Source organism: Lutra lutra, chromosome 1, assembly GCF_902655055.1.
Source record: "Lutra lutra chromosome 1, mLutLut1.2, whole genome shotgun sequence".
Lineage (NCBI taxonomy): Eukaryota > Metazoa > Chordata > Mammalia > Carnivora > Mustelidae > Lutra > Lutra lutra.
The window spans coordinates 212016735-212035796 of NC_062278.1; the positions used below are offsets into that span (position 1 = coordinate 212016735).

General features: G+C 48.8%; 3 protein-coding genes across 6 annotated transcripts; 1 reads left to right on the top strand and 2 right to left on the bottom strand.

Annotated features, from left to right (window-relative positions):
• Positions 1 to 221: 221 nt before the first annotated feature.
• LOC125106508 (translation initiation factor IF-2-like) lies at positions 222 to 1119 on the bottom strand. The gene is made up of 2 exons (XM_047740701.1): positions 1108 to 1119; positions 222 to 968 (listed from the first exon to the last, which is right to left on the bottom strand). Exons 1-2 carry the CDS (start codon positions 1117 to 1119, stop codon positions 222 to 224), a joined length of 759 nt encoding a protein of 252 aa, XP_047596657.1.
• SLC1A6 (solute carrier family 1 member 6) lies at positions 749 to 16412 on the top strand. Of its 4 annotated transcripts, XM_047699641.1 has the most exons (12): positions 817 to 887; positions 2257 to 2352; positions 5978 to 6189; positions 6379 to 6516; positions 8057 to 8261; positions 9080 to 9122; positions 9621 to 9964; positions 12499 to 12732; positions 13920 to 14114; positions 14891 to 15025; positions 15800 to 16233; positions 16267 to 16412. In XM_047699641.1, the coding sequence occupies exons 3-11, from the start codon at positions 5985 to 5987 to the stop codon at positions 15993 to 15995; spliced, it is 1695 nt and encodes a 564-aa protein (XP_047555597.1). In that variant the 5' UTR covers positions 817 to 887; positions 2257 to 2352; positions 5978 to 5984; the 3' UTR covers positions 15996 to 16233; positions 16267 to 16412. The 4 variants fall into 4 exon arrangements, with proteins under 4 accessions (XP_047555588.1, XP_047555617.1, XP_047555597.1 ...); XM_047699632.1 differs by lacking the exon at positions 2257 to 2352 and having other exon boundaries at positions 749 to 887; XM_047699650.1 differs by lacking the exons at positions 817 to 887; positions 2257 to 2352 and adding an exon at positions 938 to 1075.
• Positions 16413 to 18099: 1687 nt separating this feature from the next.
• Positions 18100 to 19062, bottom strand: LOC125083328 (olfactory receptor 7C2). The gene has a single exon (XM_047699674.1). It carries the CDS (start codon positions 19060 to 19062, stop codon positions 18100 to 18102), a length of 963 nt encoding a protein of 320 aa, XP_047555630.1.

The following is a 19062-nucleotide window of genomic DNA, read 5'->3' on the forward strand; positions in this document are numbered from 1 at the left end:
CAAATCGGTGTCGTTTGAGAAGAAACGCAGACAGCAAAGAATAATATTAATTACAACAATACAGGAATTATTCGTCTCCCATCTGTACGATGCTTCATGGGGCTCGCAGCATTTCCACACTCACGCGCTCGAATTTTTCTCAGCTTTAATTTTCTGTGGGGTCGGCCAAGTAATCTCCGTTGTTTAAATAAGGCCAAGCTCAGAGAGGGAGAGGGGCTGGCTCAAGGGCACACAGCGGCCAAGAGGCCAAGGCCCGGCTGTGTGCCCGAAGGGAGAAGCGGGGCCACGGAGCCCACGTGGCGGCCGGGGCACCTGGAGGGTCGCCCCCGCGTCTGGCCCAGACCTCCTCCGGGGATGCGGGTCCGGGCCCAGCGGTACCCGGGCGGGTCCCGCAGCTCTCCCGGGACTTTCGGGCCTGGTCGCGGGGCGTGGGGGGGGAAGGGGGGAGGCGCGGGAGGCTGGGGCTCGGAGGCGCGGCTCCGAGGCGGGGGCGGGGGCGGGACGCGGGAGAGGCCACCCACCTCGCCCAGCCCAGGATCCCCCTCCCTCCCCACCCGCGCCTTGCCCTTCCTCCCGCGCTGCGGCTGAGCCTGGGCTCGGCGCGGGGGAGGCGGGGGGCATCCCGGAGGGGATCCCGCCCCCTCCCCCGGCCGCCCCGCGCCCCCGCACCCACGTGAGCGCAGGGCCAGCCGGAATCCCACCCGCTGCACAGCGCGTCCCGGCTTCGCGCCGGTGCCTCCGCGGTCCTGTCCCCGCGCCAGCTCGGCGCCATCCCTGGCGGCTTCCCGCTGCTCCCGCCCGGCGCTTCGCCGGGCTCCGGCACCTGCATCCGGGCGCAGAGCGCAGGCCGAGGCGCGGGCAGGCCGCCCCCGCCGCTCCGGGAGCGGGTGAGTGGGGACACCGCGGTTCCGCTCCGCCAGGGGCTTTGGGGTCGGAGCGGGCGGGATCCGAGGCGGGCTTGGCCCACCCTGGGGTCAGGCGGGTGGGGCGCCCCTGCGTCCGCGTTCCCAGCTCTCGGCCGCCTTTGTCTCTGCTGCTCCTCAGCATGATCGCCGCCGCTCGTCAGGTCGCCTTGGTGAGTTTCCTACCACCTTAGCCATTCATTACCTGTGGGCTCATTACCCATCTTCCTCCTCCTCATCCCGTCTCTCTGACCGTGGCCTCGATTCGTGGGCAGGTTTCCATCTCTGTGCATGATGCTTCCTCCATTTCCAGGGCTCGGCTCCCATCCCTATCAGGGTGTTTATTCCTCCAACTCCGGACAGACTGGATGTGACTGAGACTTTGGCCGCCGTCACACCGGTGGTGGGTGGGAAGTTGTGTGTGGGGTGGTGGTGGTGGTGTGTGTGTGGGAGGCTGAATTTATGAGTGGCTCGCCTTCCTAGAGAGGTGTGTGGGCTGGGTGCTTAAATGTGGGAAGGAATTTGAATGTCTGAAGTTTTGTGTCTGGAGTCCCAAGTTGTGCGTGTGTGTGTGTGTGTGTGTGTGTGTGTGTGAATTCTGTGGCTCTCGGTGTATGGAGTTTCATTTAGGAAGAGGAATTGTTCAGGGTCTTGAAGGTGTGTGGGGGGTTGTATGTCTGATGGTGTGCATGAAAGTGTGTGTGTTTGTGTGTGTAGGGATTGTATGACCGACACTGCAGGAGTGGAGTTGCTTTTCTGAAGGTGTGCGTGGGCTTGTGTGTCTGAAGAGTTCTGTGTGTGTGACTGTATGTCTGTGCAGTGGTATTTGTGTCAATTGCACACAGAGGTGTGTGAGATTGTGCGTTTGAAGCTGTGCGTGATATGTTATGTATGTGATTTCTCTCCTCTCTTTCCTTCCCCCACTCACTCCTCTGGCCAGCAGAGTGTTGAGAAAAAATGTAGAGGAAGCATACATTTTCCCACTGAGCTTGCTTCGGTTTTAGGATGTAGAGGCCCTTCCTTTCTTTCCTTTGGCTCCAAGGGAGGGGTGGCCCTCACATCTTACTGCATCCCAAAATCAAGGATGGGGAAACCAGGTGGGAGACCCATCCTGAGCTCCTGCAGACTGGGGACACTTGAAGGGCCACTTCCCAAGCAGCAAGTCTAAAAAAAAAAAAAAAAAGAAAGAAAAAGAAAACAACAACAAAAACCAGGGTCAAGAGAATGCCTAGGACCAGGAGAGACTGGAAAAGAGAGAACCCAGGGTTCAGTGTTTGTCTCTGCCCTCAGCTGTGTGTCTGCTGGGTTTCTGCTTTATATCAACCCCAGTTGATCTCTATTTTGTGCCCACCAGGCGTTGTTCTAAGTGTCATGTGAATTGGGCCATCCAAGCCACACAAAAGTGACCAGTTCCATCAAGGTGGAGGGAGATTTGAAATAAAGAGCTCAGGTATGCTCTTCTGTTAGGACAGGGACTAGCAAATTTTGTCAGTGAAGGGCCAGAGAGATTGTACCGTGGCCCACACACTCTCTGTCCCAACACCCTTGCTCAGATGTTGTAGTACGAAAGTAGCCATAGGCAACACGTAAGAAATGAGTGTGGTTCTGTGCCAATAAAACTACTTATAAAAGCAAGCAGTGGGCTGGGTTTGGCTCTCAGACTATTGTTTGTCCATTTCTGCAATACACTGTATTGCTTCTTGTAAGGAAGGAGACAGAACTAGTTCTGGACCCCTTGTGGCTAGTTGAGATCTCAGCTGGACACTCCCTGGGGACCCAAAGGTAATTCTGTGCTACTGCTTGGTGACTGGGAACATGCATTCTAGACAGAGGGAGGAATTATGAGTTTCCTGTGTAGTCTGTGGTTCCAAGTCTGGGATTTTTCACTGCAAGGTGAGAATCAGTGAAACTATGGTTTCAAAGTGATGGACCCATTTGGAGCAGGACCGCAACTGGGCTTTAGCATTGAGAATCGGGGCTTGGACCTGGAGGGAGCAGGGCCTTAAGAGTAGAGGCAGGTGTCCCATGCTTTGGATATGGGGGACCAGAAAAAGGTAAGGAAGACAGTGGCCCCAGAAAAGTGACTGCACAGCCAGTGGCAGAAAAAAAAAAATCCAGGGTTCTACCTACTGGTGGAACTGAGACTTCTCTCAGACTCCCATATTCCCAGCCCCGACCTGGGTGAAGTTCGGCACAGGAACAATATTGACTGCCTTCCTTTGGCTTGGAGAGTTTTTTAAGAGCCAAATAAATCTGGTGTATTTGTCAGGAAACAACACACTAGAAAAGCAGAACTGGAAAGATATGAGCAAAGTTAAGGGAAACCAGTAAGAATGATGTAGTAACACTCAGGGACCAGCAAGAGTGGGGGCGGGAAAAGGGGCGGGACCAGCAGGAAGGAAGGGAGGGAGGAGGACAGGGCCAGAGCCTTGGCTGAAACAAAGGATTGTGTTTCTTTTTTAGTTGAAACATATTTGACATGTAACATTGTATAAGTTTAAAGTGTGTGCCATGTTGTTTTGATACATTTATATATTGTAATATGATTGTCATTGTAGCAATAGCTCCTCTATCTGGTCAGGAGAGCCAAGAACACCCAACAGGGAAAGGATGGTCTCTTCAACAGGTGTTGGGAAAACTGGATAAAAACATACAGAAAATGAAATTGGACCCCTTTTTTATACTACTCAGAAAAATTAACTTGAAATGGATCCAAGCCTTAAACATAAGACCTGATACCATAAAACTCCTAGAATACAAGGTGGGGAAGAAGTTCCTTGACATTGGGCTTGGCAAAGATTTTTTGCATATAACACCAAAAGCATAAAAAAAAAAAGCAAAAATAAACAAGTGAGACCACATCACACTAAACACTGCACAGTAAAAGGAAATGAAAAGTCAACCTACAGAATGGGAGACATTTTTTTGTAAACCACGTATCAGATAAGAGATTAATATCCTAAATATATAAAGAACCCATACAACTCAATAACAAACAACAATCTCATTAACAAATGGACAGAGGAACTAAATAGACATTTTTTCAAAGAAGGCATCCGAACAGCCAATAGATACATAGGACTGACAGGAGACTGAGGCAGAGGAACGCAACCTTGGCTGAACAGGGGTGTGGCAGGGAGAATGCTGCTCCCACCAGCCATTCTGCTGCTTCCCACTGGTCAGACCAAAAAGGGAGCCAGTTGGCAAGGAATCCTGGGCAATGCCCCCCCTGGTGGTCAACTGTTTGCCTGAAGTGAATCTACAGGTTCAACAGAATTCCCAGGTTGCCTGGAATATGGACACTATCACACTTTTTTTTTTTTTTCCTGTGAGATCATTGCAGGCCAGTCTGTCTATCGTTCAAGAATAGGATGTCCAGTGCCCTGAGCCCATGATACCTTTAGGGATCCACAGAAATGTTTTAACTTATTTTTTTTTAAATTTTTAATTTTTTTATAAACATATAATATATTTTTATCCCCAGGGATACAGGTCTGTGAATCACCAGGTTTACACACTTCACAGCATTCACCATAGCACATACCCTCCCCAATGTCCATAACCCCACCCCTCCTCTTGTTTTAACTTATTTTGTATTTTATGTATTTATTTTGTTTTCATTTTTTAAATCAGAAGAAAGAATTACACTTTTATTTTTTTAATTTAATTTAAATTTTTCATGTTCCAAGATTCATTGTTAAGAACTACACTTTTAGATCAAAGAAAATGGTTTAATGTATAATGTTAGGTGAAATTCACATATCAGAAACTCAACCATTTTAAAGTGGCATCAGTGGCCTGTAGTACATTCTCAATGTTGTGCAACCATTCCCTCTATCTAGTTCCAAAATACTATATTCATTTTTGTAACAATTCACTTGTAAAAATATAATTTAATATTTTAATATAATGTATATATTTTAATGGAGGAAGGAGTCCACAAAAATAAAAATTCTTCTGGCTCCTGCTACAAGCTGCCAGATACATGTAACATGTTTCACTGGTAAAGGATAGGCAGGTTTTAATTTTTACCTGGATTTCGTTTAATGTGTATTAAAATATAATTTGCATTTCAAGTAATGATCTCATTTCCATTTAAGAGATATTTATTTAAATAAGCATATAAGGTTACAGGGATGGGGTCAAATATAGAGGAGACACAAAAGTCTGAAGTTTGGTAAAGACCCAGAGTGATTCTGAACATCACATTTCCCTTCAAAAATGGATCTTGAAGAGCCAATGGGGTGGAGAGGAGAAGGTAATTGAGGGAAATTGGAAGAGAAGGTGAACCATGAGAGACTATGGACTCTGAAAAACAATCTGAGGGTTTTGAAGGGGCGGGGGGTGGGAGGTTGGGGGAACCAGGTGGTGGGTATTGGAGAGGGCACGGATTGCATGGAGCACTGGGTGTGGTGCAAAAACAATGAATACTGTTATGCTGAAAAGAGATAAAAAAAAATGGATCTTGAAGAGCCACTGGGGTCAAGGATTGTCACCATTTCCTTCCTGAGGGATCCCACCTCCAGCCCCTCTGTTCACTCATGCAGGGCACTTGTATTTATTGGGCACTCACTGTTTGCCAGGCACCTGCTGATTTTGTCGTTGTGGAAAGGCCACTTGTTAGCACTACCAGGCCAGACACCAAACCATATTAATTTGGGGGGGGGACTAACACCAGGATGCCTTGTCTAGGGCTCTGCATGCAGTTGGTGCTCAGTAAAGGCTCTCTAGTTCGGTTTGTGTGCTGGGACAACTCCCAGCTGCTTGTGAGGATATGAAATAAGGAGGGCTCTGGAGTCAGGGATGGCAAAGGTGTCCATTACATTGTGGTCTCCTTCCCCTTCATGTCTGGGAGCGGATTGTGGAGATCTGGACCCTTTTCTGCCAGGATTTAACTCTGAGCCCCAGGCAGTGTTCTCAGGTGTCCCAGCACGGGCACATCCCACGTGGACAGGTGGACATGGTCCCTCCCCTGATGTTTGGATTCTGAGTTCCTCCTTTGTCCACCCTTTCCCCTGTCCCCACAGCCACCTTCTGTCCTCTCCCTTACCAGAAAGCCCCTCTGTCCCCCGCAGATAGACCATGAGCAGCCACGGGAACAGCCTGTTCCTGCGGGAGAGCGGCCAGCGGCTGGGCCGGGTGGGCTGGTTGCAGCGGCTGCAGGAGAGCCTGCAGCAGAGAGCACTGCGCACGCGCCTGCGCCTGCAGACCATGACACGTGAGCACGTGCTGCGCTTCCTGTGCCGGAACGCCTTCATCCTGCTGACCGTCAGTGCTGTGGTCATCGGTGAGCTGGCTGGGAGGGGCGGAGACCTCAGAGAAATTCCCTGCACGCACACATCGTCACTCCACCCACCCATTCTCACTGGCACATGCACTTGGCAACACCCACCGCTTTCCCCCGCATAAGGACACATTCACACAAATGGGGCCCAGTGACCCAAACCATTCCACAGAGCCCTTCTTTCGGTTCTAGGAGTCAGCCTGGCCTTTGCCTTGCGCCCGTACCAGCTTACCTACCGCCAGATCAAGTACTTCTCTTTCCCTGGAGAGCTTCTCATGAGGATGCTGCAGATGCTGGTGCTGCCACTCATTGTCTCCAGCCTGGTCACAGGTGAGAGAGCCCAGGTCAGTGTTGGCCTCCGAGACCCATCCTGGAGTCCCGACTCAAACCTGGAGCCAAAGCTATGGCAAGCATGGGATCACCTCCCTATCTTAGAACCTCAAACACGAACCCTGCACCTACCCCGAGTTCTTGGCCAAAGCCTAGATCTTCATCAGACTCAGGTTCCAGTCCCCATATGACCTATGCCACTTATCTCAGTAACTTTACCATGCTTTTCCGTGTAGATAAAATACCAGCCTGCTAGGGGCTTATCATCATCCAAAGGTGAAAGAAAGGCTGTGATAGGGCAGCTGGGGGGAAGATAGAATGGCATCAAGGGTCAGGGGGTGGGATTGGGTGAAAGTGTTTGAGATGGAGGTGACAGGATGGTGGATGGGGTCCGGGGTAGAAATAGGGATGAGTTATGCAGAGGTTGAAAACTTTTTTTGTAAAGATCCAAATAGTAAACATTTTCAACATTGGGGGCCATATGATCTCTGTCAACTATTTAGTTCTGCTATGGTAGTGCAGGAGCAGCTGCAGATTCACCTGTGAGCAAATGCGTGTGGTTGTGTTCCAATAAACCTTTATTTATAAAGACAGAGAGGGGGCCAGATTTAGCCCCTAAGTGGTTGATTGCCAACCTCCAAGATTTTGGGATGGGAATGAAGATAAAGGACCGAAAGAGTGGTTTCTTGGGTTGGGTTTCCCAGAAGCAGAGCCTAAAATGGGGATATTTGCACAAGTGATATATCAAGAGATAACATTCAAGAGAGACCCATGAGGAAGCAAGGGGAGCAAGATGGGGCAGGGAAAGAATCTAAGCAGAGATGGGTTCAGAAGAAGGCCAGCCTCTCAGCCTTATCCCATGGATAACTCTGGAGCAGAAGAAAAGCTACAGGATTGTTCTTCCCAACTCTGCCCTCATTTGAGTCAAAGGAACTGGCCTTCTGAATCCCTGTACCAGGCAGCCTTTGGTTTTAGGTCTTCCATGAGGTATTTCTGGGCAAAGCAACTTTTGTTCTGCTGAGGGCCATTCTCCAGAGAAGGGGGCCACACAAACTGTTGGGAACCAGCAATGCAGCAGCTGAAGGGCAGTTGTGTTAGCCTGGTAAAGGGCTTTTGGAGGGAGCACCAAAAGAACTATTTCTTACAGATAGGGTACAGTAAGGTGGGCTGGAGGGAAGTATAATCTTGGGGTCAATAGTAGGATGAAGAGTGGAATGAAGGTGACATTATGGTGTAACAGGCATAAATGGAGGGTGGGATGGGAGTTGAAAAGTTCAGCTTGAAGTAGAGGAAGTTTAGTGAAGTGGGGCTTGGGATGAAGGATGGGGTGGAAGACGTATTTGGAAAATAGAATAGGGGTTGAAGACTGATAAGAGGGGTCAAATGATAGCAGCGTGGGTGCTGGGGTGGGGCGCAGAAGGAGGAGATTCTTGTAAATTCTTGTTGAGCTGGTGGTATGAGGGAAATAGAGCTGATGGTTGGGAGAGAGGGTGGTGGGGTGTGCATGATGATGCTCAGGGTTGCACCACCTGTCCTCCAGGTATGGCATCCCTGGATAACAAGGCAACAGGGCGGATGGGGATGCGGGCAGCTGTGTACTACATGGTGACTACGGTCATTGCTGTCTTCATTGGCATCCTCATGGTCACCATCATCCATCCTGGGAAGGGCTCCAAGGAGGGGCTGCACCGCGAAGGCCGCATTGAGACCATCCCCACAGCTGATGCCTTCATGGACCTGGTCAGGTGACGTCCTTTCTAATTTTGATGGGAACTCTGGCCCTAGATGCAAGCAACCATACTCAAGGAGAGACAAGCTGGCAAGGAGATATTCAAGGGGACGGGCTGATTCAGCCTGGAAATGCAACACCCAAGTTGAACCTAGTTCATTGATACCCATTTAATGTCCTGGAGCCTTATGCAAATCCTGAGAGTAGCTGACTCCTAGGGTAGGATCTTTTGGACCTTAGGCTCTGGAGGCTTTAGCTGCATCTTGAAGTGAGCTCAGAACAGGTGGTATTTGGTGTTTCCAAGCTCCTTTTCTTTTAAAGAAGCTAAATTTTGCCAACCAGAATCAAGGCTTACCATGGTTCTTCCCTAGTCACTGACTTGGAGGAAACCCACATCTGAGGTCCACAAGTTATCTGTGTTTTTTGAGGCATCACTGGCACATGTGTGTGAATTGAAGTCTGAGGTAGCATAGGGTTCTATGGAAGGGCTTAGAGAGGCATGGATTTGAGGTCCATCTGTACCCCTTTTGAGCTGTGTAGCTTTGGGTAACATCTGTAAGTTCTCTCTGTGTTGGTTTCTTTGTGCATAAAATGGGGACCTTGGTAGTGCTCACTTCAAGAATTATTGTTGTATTTAGATAAGCACTTAGCTTTAGATACTTTAGATAACTTTAACTTTAGATAAGCACTTAGTTCAGTACTTGGTCTAGAGTAAGCATTCACTTGTTGGCTGCCATTATTATGGTTGGTATTATTGCTATTATTCTTACTGTTATCACCCTGGACTCCTTCCCAAGGTCTAACCACCTCCCTTCTTCTTCTGTTTTTCTGCAGAAATATGTTTCCACCCAACCTGGTCGAGGCCTGCTTCAAACAGGTCAGGGGGAAGTGCACGGTGTGTTCAAGGAGGTTTGAGGGGGGTAGCTTGATGCTGAGTGAGTGGTCCTGGGGTGAGGGAAGGGAAGAAGAGCATGCCAGTGCAGTGGGCAGGGGCATTTGGAAGAGTCTTGGAGAAGAATGTACCTCCCATTGGTGGAATGATCAAGGGAAGATAATAGAAAAGGACTTAGGCCAAGAGCTGCCTGGGGATGGTGCTGAAGGAGGAACCAGGGCATCTCACCATAGATGGCTGAGGAGAGAGGTTCCTAAATCTCTTTGAACAGGAGCTTTGAAAAAGGCAGAATCTTTCCTCATTCTTCGATGCATTGGTTGTTCACTCCTTTATTCATGTATTCCTTCCCTCGATCTTCTATGCATTGGTCAAGTCCTCTAAATAAGACTCTCCAGGGGTAGCAACCAGGAATTGGTGTTCTAAATAAACTTCTTCAGGAGATTCTGATGAATTGATTTTGGCCCCAATCTCTCCATATTTCAGTTCAAGACACAGTATAGCACGAGGCTGGTAACCAGGACCATAGTGAGGACAGAGAATGGATCTGAGCCGGGCACCTCCATGCCTCCCCCGTCCTCAATGGACAACGGAACTAGCCTCCTGGAAAATGTCACCTGGGCCTTGGGCACCCTGCAGGAGGTGCTGAGCTTCGAGGAGACTGTACCTGTACCTGGCTCAGCCAATGGCATTAATGCCCTGGGCCTTGTGGTCTTCTCTGTGGCCTTTGGGCTGGTCATTGGTGGCATGAAACACAAGGGCCGAGTCCTTCGGGATTTCTTCGACAGCCTCAATGAGGCTATTATGAGGATGGTGGGCATTATTATCTGGTAAGTGCTGGGTTTTGACAGGGCTGACAGGTGATGGCACGTGGGAAGTGTGGAACCAGGACTGGGAAGTCAGGCTGTGGGGCAGCTGCTCAAGGGGCCATTGGGCCATTTTGCCAAGGTTATTCATGTATGTATTGGTTGATTTACTCATTCATACATTCACTCATAAACTCATTCACAGACTCATCCACGCATTAATTAGCCATTGTTTGACTGACTGATTAATTTACTCACTCTGCTGTGTATTCAGTCAAGCTCATTCTTTGGCCCACTCATTCATCTCTGCATTTGTTGTTCTCCCATTCACTCCCTCAGGTATTCCCTGCATTTATTCACTTAACACACTTATTCATTCACTCACCCGATCATTTGTGCCTCATTTGCTCATTTCCTTATTTGTTTATCCACTCACTAGTTATTCCTTAGTTGATGCATGCGTGCATCCATTTTACTATTCTCTATTCCTTCACAAATTCCTTTACTCATTCAGCAGAACTTTTTCTGGGTTAACTTTGTCTAGAACGCAGGGATATGCTGAATTCAGCCCCTGTCCCCAAGAAGCTTATGAAATCTTGGAGGAGCCAGACACATCCTAGATAAGTGTATTACAAGGTGGAAGGTTCTAGAGCAAAGGGGTGTTCAAAAAGAGTTGGGAACATGAAGAAGTGAGCAGCCAAGGAAGGGATATGCAGTGAACTCTGCTTGGTAAGGTAAAGAGGGAGTTATGGAAAAGGTCGCCTCATAGTTGGGTCTGGAGAGGCAAGTGGGAACCCAATAGGACAGGAATGGAGAGAGGCCATTCAAGCAGGGAAAGAGAACATACAAAGCCTGCAGGAAGCTGAGTTGGCTGGAGAATGGTGGGGAGTTCAGGGAGGTAGGAGCACAGGGTAAGTTGGGAGTGGTGGTGCAAGATATTAACAAGACTGTCTAGGGCCAGACTGGAGAAGACTTTGTACATAATCTCCAATAATTAGAAAGTTGCATAGGGGGCTAGAGGCCAAGTTTAAAACTTGGAAAAGGAGCTGAGAGGGGGAGCTTATCGAGGATAGGCAAGAAGACTGGCAAGATGGAAGCTCAACTGTATTGGAAACCATAAACTTATAGAGGTGTCGTTGGCAGAGTTTATCCAGATGTGCTGGCTGGATGAATGTAGAAGGAAAGAAGCCCCATGCAATTGACCTAGGGTTGAGGGGTTTTGTGGAGAATGAAGAGGAAGGATGATGATGAGGGAGCTGGGGAGGGGGTTCACAGAGCAGGCATAGAGGTAGGTGAAGACTGGGAGACAGCTCAGCAGCCTCCCATCTGGTCTCACCATGAGCCCAGCTGAGCCCAGGGGAATACGGATGTGGCCAGAAGAGTGCTCCACATCCTCCTTCCCACCACCTCAGGGTGGGTCTCATTGTTTCTGACCCAAGCTATTGTACCAATTTCCCAAGAGGTCCCGGCCTCCTCCTGTCCTCCAATGCCTCTACCATGAGAACAACCAAGTGTAGTCTTCAGATTCTAAAGAGAGGAGTAACGCAGAAGCCTGGTGATGGGTGAATGAAGGCACCACTGGCAGGTGCCAGTGTCTCATCTTGCAAGACTAAGATGCGCTGGTTTGTGGGGAGCACAGGTGAGCCCCTGATGAACTCACTCTGTCTCCTCTCACTTGCCACTCCACAAACACTGTCTGCTCTCTTCTCCTTCAGCACTTCTAGCTCATGCTCATCTCAGGGTCTTTGCATGGTGCTTGCAATGCTTCCCCTTCAGATAGATGTGTCTCTTCACATCGTTCAGGCCACTGTGTGAACGTCACATCTCTAGGGAGGCCCTTCCAGGCCACTTATGCGGGTGCAGCCCACTGAGGGACTTTGTTATGCAGCTCTCACCATCTGAAGTTTTTAATTAGGCATTTTTATGTGTATTGCCTGTTTTCCCCATTAGAATATAGGTGCCACAGGGGCAGGGACAGTGTGACTGGTGCAGAGTAGGTGCTCAAGAGAGTGGTCGAATAAATAAATGATTTGATAAGACATGTGGTTTGGGATGTCTGGGGGAAATTCAGGTGAAATAACTCAGGGCCAGTGAGTGAGTGAGAATATGCACTTACAGGAAAGAGAACAGGGGCATTGAGTTTACACATTTAAACAGAGTTGGAGGTGGTGAATAAGGGAAGTTTGAGGGCCAGTAATAGGGGATGTTTGGGCCACATCTAGAGAAAGAGTCCCAAGGAGTGACTATTTGGGGAGGGACTTGAATGGTGGAGTGGAGGAAAGCGAAACCTTATAGGATTGTATGCACTGGAGTTGTAGGAACTTTTCCCTGCTGTTCTAGGTGTGATCTGTGGGTGGGCAGGCAGAGGCAGTGGGATATGTTTATGGGGTCCATCCCTGTTTGTCAGTATGTGGGGAAGTTTGGGGCAGAGTAGGGGGTGCTGTATGATGGGCACTGCCTGGCTCTAGGGGCTTATATGGGCAAAGCCTTGGGGATGCCAGCTCTGAGGTTTAGGGGAAGTCATGAGGGCACTCTGACAGGTGTCTGGCTTGGCCTAGGTATGCACCTGTGGGGATCCTGTTCCTGATCGCTGGGAAGATCCTAGAGATGGAGGACATGGCTGTACTGGGGGGTCAGCTGGGCATGTACACCCTGACCGTCATTGTGGGCTTGTTCCTCCATGCTGGTGGTGTCCTGCCCCTCATCTACTTCCTCATCACCCACCGGAACCCCTTCCCCTTCATTGGGGGCATGCTGCAGGCTCTCATCACTGCCATGGGCACGTCTTCCAGGTATGGCTTCATCCCCCACCTCCAGCACTTTTCTGAGGTTCACTGTCAGTTGTTCACAGGCTCTCCTAAGAGTCCTGGCCCCCAATCCCTGTACTAAACCTCGTCTGAGCTATGTGGTAATGTTAGTGGTTCCTGAAGGTCTGCAGGCCAGTTGACACCTGGGTGCTGATCTTTGTCCCAGACTGGTTCTACTGACCTGTTTTCCACATTTTCTATTTCTCTATTTTATGTGGAGGAGAACCAGCTGCCAATTTGAGGTTAGGACAAAGGTGCTCCCTATTCTGTGTCATTTTCTAGCTCAGAGTCTCATTTCCCCTCGAAATGGTCTCTGGGAGCTCACTTGGCTCCTTTCTCCTCCTTCCCCCCTTTTTTGTGGTTTTATGGGGTTAGTAAAGAGCTTCCCCTTTCCCCGTCATCCAGATTCAAAGAGGTTTGAGAAGTATCACAAGAGCCAACTGGGTGGAAGAATAATATCATTGTTATTGCTCATAATGCTGCCTGGAGAATGCGCCTTTTGGTCTTTGGCCAATAAGATTGATGCCATTGTAACCCAGAATGACACTCACCCGATCACCACAGGGTTGGATCCCCAGAGGCCTTCTTTGTGAGGCCAGGCTTCTCACTGCATGACATCAAGCTGACCAGACCATATGTTTTGTGGTCAACTCCAAGTGAGATGTCCATTCCTTCAACTAAACTCCCCAATCAGTTCGACTGCTCTTACCCTGCTGTGGAGTGGTGGGGAGAGAGACCAGGAGGGTTAGTATAGCTGATGTTGCTCCCTGAGCTACATGAGTGGGGATTAGGGGTCTATGTAATACTTCTCTTTTAACCCTGAGGGTGTGCGAGGTCAGTAGACCCCTAGTCCTTTCCTTTTGGGAGTGGAAAGTTCACCAGTGGCATGAATAAGTGTCTAGTAATTAGCTTTAAGCTGTTGCCTTTAAGTGGGTCAAGAGACCTTCAACCTAGGGGACTACCATTGCCATGTGCTTCTTGCATCATGAGGAGCCCTTATTCCCCATGCACAGTTACCAACCTCTGAAATGTTATGCTCCTGCCATCCTCCCCTTGCTCTGGCTCCCACCTGGTCTCCCAGTGTTCTCAGCAGAATCCCTCCTTTGGCCCATGGCTACTCCAGTCCCTCCCTGCCACTTCCCATTCTCAGCCTCCAGGGCTCTCTCCCCTAGCTCTGCAACACTGCCCATCACCTTCCGCTGCTTGGAGGAGGGCCTGGGTGTGGACCGACGCATCACCAGGTTCGTGCTGCCTGTGGGGGCCACTGTCAACATGGATGGGACTGCTCTGTATGAGGCCCTGGCTGCCATCTTCATCGCCCAAGTCAACAACTATGAGCTCAACCTGGGCCAGATCACGACCATCAGGTGAGGTGATCCTGGGTGGGATCTGCCAGCAGGTGAGATCTAAGAAGTCATTAGGTTGGCTAGGGGTGGAGGGAGGCTTTGAATGTTGGAGGGGGGATGTGGGAAGACCCCAGCTACCCATGCCAAATGAGGCTAAAGGTGAGACTGTGCAACCTGAGGCTATCAGGAGCTGGCCAGATGTTTCAGTCCCATCTTCTCTCACATGCTATGGTGGGAGATCCCTTTGCCCAGTATTTTCCAAAGTATGGCTGGTGCATCCTAATAACCTGAGGCTCTGAAAAGAAGGATGGATCCCTGGGTCTCATTACCCAGAGGTTCCGTATGGTCATTTTAAATGTAACGGCAAATATCACATCCTTCAGGTCTTTGGTCCAGTGTCAACTGCTTAGGGAAGTGTTTCCTGAATATTCTATTTAAAATGGCATAGTTTGGACTTTTGTAGGCTGAACTGTTTCTCTGTTGCACCCTCTGCCTTAGTATATGTTTTAAGTACTCATCTTGTTTATTGCCTGCCTCCCCCACTAGAATGTAAGCTCTGTTTGGGCAGGGATTTTCTTTTAAGGGAGTTTCTACTAGGTGTCTAGCATGTAGTAGATGCTCAATAAATATGAGTTGAAAGAATACATTTATTGAAGGCTGCTTTTTATTTTCAGGCACTTAATTTAAGATGTTCCAGGGAACCACCTCTTCCCTTCTGTTGTGCCCTTTCTCACTCTCTTCCTCGTCTTCTCCTTCCCACCTCCTGCCTCCTCCCTGTGTTCTCTCTTCATGTACAGTATCACGGCGACAGCAGCCAGCGTTGGGGCTGCTGGCATCCCCCAGGCAGGTCTGGTCACCATGGTCATTGTGCTCACATCGGTCGGCCTGCCCACTGAAGACATCACGCTGATCATAGCTGTGGACTGGTTCCTGTGAGTGTTCTTCAGGCCCTGGTGCTATCTTTCCTCAACCCCATCCCCGCTTTCCTTGTGAGACCCCTAACCCGTGGGCCCTCATTCCAGCAAGGATAGAGTTGTAGAATTTTAGAGTAGAAGGAAAGTCTTGGAGAATACTCCAAACCATGGCCTGTAGATCCCAAATCCCATAGAGTTAACCTGGGGAGTAGGATGGGGAGGAGATGAGCAATGGGGGCTTTACCGATGAGCCTGAAAAGCCCTTGTCCCTGGAGAAGTCACAAAAAGGTGATCCATGGGACAGAGCTGGCTTGCAAATTTTTGTTGTTTTTAGTTTGTGTTTTTAATATTTAACTTCGAAAAACAGAAGGCTTACATTAAAAAAATCTGGACTTTCCTTCCCATTTAGGAGCAGTCAGGTGGATCTGAGTCCCACTTAGACAGGATCCAGGCTGGCCTGATTTGCTCACAGTTGTTACCTTCCTCATCCTGTATGCTGTTCAGCCCACAGCCCCTATTTTTCTCTATCAGATGTTTACATCCTTAAAAAAAAAAGAATTGCAATGCTAAGATCACGTGAGCTTATTAGAGTTGATCCAACGTACATCTGTTAGGAGGAGGGGAAACTGAGGACATCAAGTGGGAGGCACCTGCTTGAGGTTATGTGGTTGTGGATGGAACATGAGCCCCACATCCTAGACACAAGGAACCTCCCACCCTGATGCACCCTCTCCTCCACGAGCTCTTCAAATCTCAGCTAACAGTGGCTTCTCTCTCCCCACCCTTCCCCAGTGACCGACTTCGCACAATGACCAATGTCCTGGGGGACTCTATTGGAGCTGCCGTCATTGAGCATTTGTCCCAGCGGGAGCTGGAGCTGCAGGAAGCTGAGCTTACCCTCCCCAGCCTGGGGAAGCCCTACAAGTCACTCATGGCACAAGAGAAGGGGACGTCCAGGGGACGGGGAGGCAACGAGAGTGCCATGTGAGGGGCCCCCAGCTCTGCCGCTCAGAGAGGAGGGAATAGGGCTGGGGTGGGGGGGGGATGTCCTAGGGAAGACCTGCTGCCCGAATGACTGTGCACTGAACACACATGTTCTGTCTGGCTTGTTTGGTGGAAACCGAGATAAAGGAGCAGGGACGAAAGGATGTCCAAGGCCTCCATTTCTCTCAAAGCGCATGGGGAGAACTTGTGGAGGGCAGTGAGCAAGGCAGTGAGCAAGGGCAGTGAGCAAGGCAGAACTTGTGGAGGGCAGTGAGCAAGTCCCCCTGGGACTGGGGGTGAGGACAGCTTTGGGTCCCACAAGCTGAGGGGTCAGTTTATGTTATTTATTTTCTCAAGGAGTGGTGGAATTGAAAGACGTAAAGGAAAACTACCATTTATTATAATAAAACAATATTCATGATCTCTGTGTTGGGGGTCCCCATGACCATCAGTGATTTGCTAGGACACATGGAACTTGGAAAAACTGTGATGCTCACGTTTATGACTTACTGCAGTGAGAGGATATAGATTAAAATCTGCAAGGACAAAAGTTGCCTGGGGCAGGGTCCAGAAGACACCAGATATGGGCTTCCAATTGTCCCCTCTGTAGAATCCCATGGACACCCTTAATTCTCTCAGCAGTGATGGGTGACAGTACGTATGCCAGCCAAGGAAGCTCACCTTAGTCTTGGTGTCCAGGATTTTTATTGGGGGTTCTGTCTTGTAGGCATGGAGTGCTTCAGCCCCACAGAAGTCAAGTGAATATAGTCTTGTCCAGGGCCCCAGGTGAACAAAAACAGGCATTCACCATAAATTACATGGTCAGCATAGACAACTGGCATGGTACAAGGCCCTAGGTTACAAAGACACTTTTATCAGGGAGGATATTCCAAGGACTCAGATGTTATTTCCTGGGAGCTGATCAAGGGCAAGTCCTTTCTTTGGAATATGTAGGCTCTGAGTACCCCTAGCCCTTCCAGTTAACCCTTTACTTCATACACCCATAGCTGGTAATTGAGGAAGCAGCTTCCCATAGGGATGAGTAGCAGCATCTTGTAGTCCCAACTCTTGACTGCTGAAACCAGTTGGCTCAGACACCCATGCTGACCTCAGGAAGCTCTGTGTCTCCTTACTACACAGGCAAGCCTAATGAACCAGGTGGGACATTAAATGAGACCTTAATAAAACTGGGGGAAAACCCAAGTAAATAGAGAGTAACATAATTCCAGACGTCATGGGTATAACTTAACTCTATAATCCTTTTGTCTAGGGAACACAATATTAGCTTTTTCTAAATCAAATAAACTTCACTTGAGCACCTACCTCTCTCAAGGGGGAAGGGACATTCAAACACAGGTATGTTTGGGGATGTCTCCCCCCATTCTTTAGGATCCTAAGAGAACCCTTGGGCTATGTAAATGGGAGAATGTGGAAGAAGGGATCCAAGAATTCTTTAACTTATTTGCAGTCACCATGGAAACATTTATGCCAGTGACTGGAAAAGTCCATGCAAAGGCAAGATGCTTATAGAACATCCTACTCCACATTTGACTCTTGGGAGATTTGCCTGGGATCCCAATCTCAAACAAGAATTTCTGCCTCTAGCCCATGGTCTGTGTTGGTAGAAATCTCCTTGTGGAAGCAGGGTGTATTAGTTTGCTAGGGCTGTGATGACAAAGTACCACAGACTGGTGGCTTAAGCAATAGGAATTTATTTTCTCATAGTTTTGGACACAAATATTTGACTTGATTCCATTCACATAACTGCAGAAAACATCTAAATGAGTTTGCAAGGCGACGTTTCCCAATTAGGCACACATCCTATCACCTTGAATATGTCTATTAAACACATGAGATTTGATTTATTTTTCAAGAAATCCAAACCATCACTGAAGGTTACTGAGAGAATAGCAGGTTCTATTCATATCAAGTTAAAATGACTAGTTACAGAATGAAAAAAAGAATGCACAAGGGAACCTGAAGAAAAATAGAGGGCAGGGAAAAACCAAGGAAAATCTTGCTTGAAAACATGTAAAATTAGGAAAAATAAAAAATATTGCATGAAGGAAACTAAGATTTGTGGTCTTCAGTATTGTGTGCCCAGGTACTCAGGAGAGTCCTATAATGGTCCTGATGCTGAGAGGCACCTTCTTCCTGAGGAGTGCAGCCAGGGCCCCCATCATGTCCCTGTTCTTCAAGCTGTAGATGAAGGGGTTCAGCATGGGGGTGACAATAGTGTACATTACTGAGGCCACCAGACTTGTCCTGGAAGATGAAGTCACTGCAGAACTGAGGTAGACCCCAAGGCCTGTACCGTAGAACAAGGAGACCACTGAGAGATGAGACCCACAGGTGGAAAAGGCTTTGTACTTACCCCTGGTTGATGAAATTTTCAGGATGGAGGAGAAAATCCGAGAATATGAAAAGAGGATTCCAGAGAGAGGAAAAAGACCTAGGACAATAGTCACAAAATAAACCACTATGTTATTGATGAGGGTGTCAGAACAGGAAAGCTTCAGGACTTCAGGAAGATCACAGAAAAAGTGTGGGATTTCCATGTTTTTGCAGAAGGACAGCCCCAAAAGGGTCAAGGTCTCGAGCAGGGAGCCCATGACACTGATGCACCAGGACCCCAGGGCCAACAGCCCACAGAGCCTGGGGTTCATGATGACCGAGTAGTGCAGGGGGTGACAGATGGCCACAAAGCGGTCATAGGCCATTACGGTCAGGAGTAAATTGTCCAGGCATCCAAATACAATGAAAAAAAAAATTTGGCTGAGGCATCCTTCATATGTTATGGTTTTGTCCAGAGTCTGGATGTTCAGCAGCATCTTGGGGATGGTGGTGGAGGTGAAACAGATGTCAGCAAAGGACAAGTTGGAGAGGAAGAAGTACATGGGTGTGTGGAGGTGGGAGTCTGAGCAGATGGCTAGGAAGATGAGCAGGTTCCCAGTGAAGGTGACCAACAATATGGACAGAAACAGCCCGAAGAAGAAAGACTGCATGTCCAGTTCCTCTGAGAAACCGTGGAGGAGAAAATTCCCAACTCCTGTTTGGTTTCCTCTTTTCAT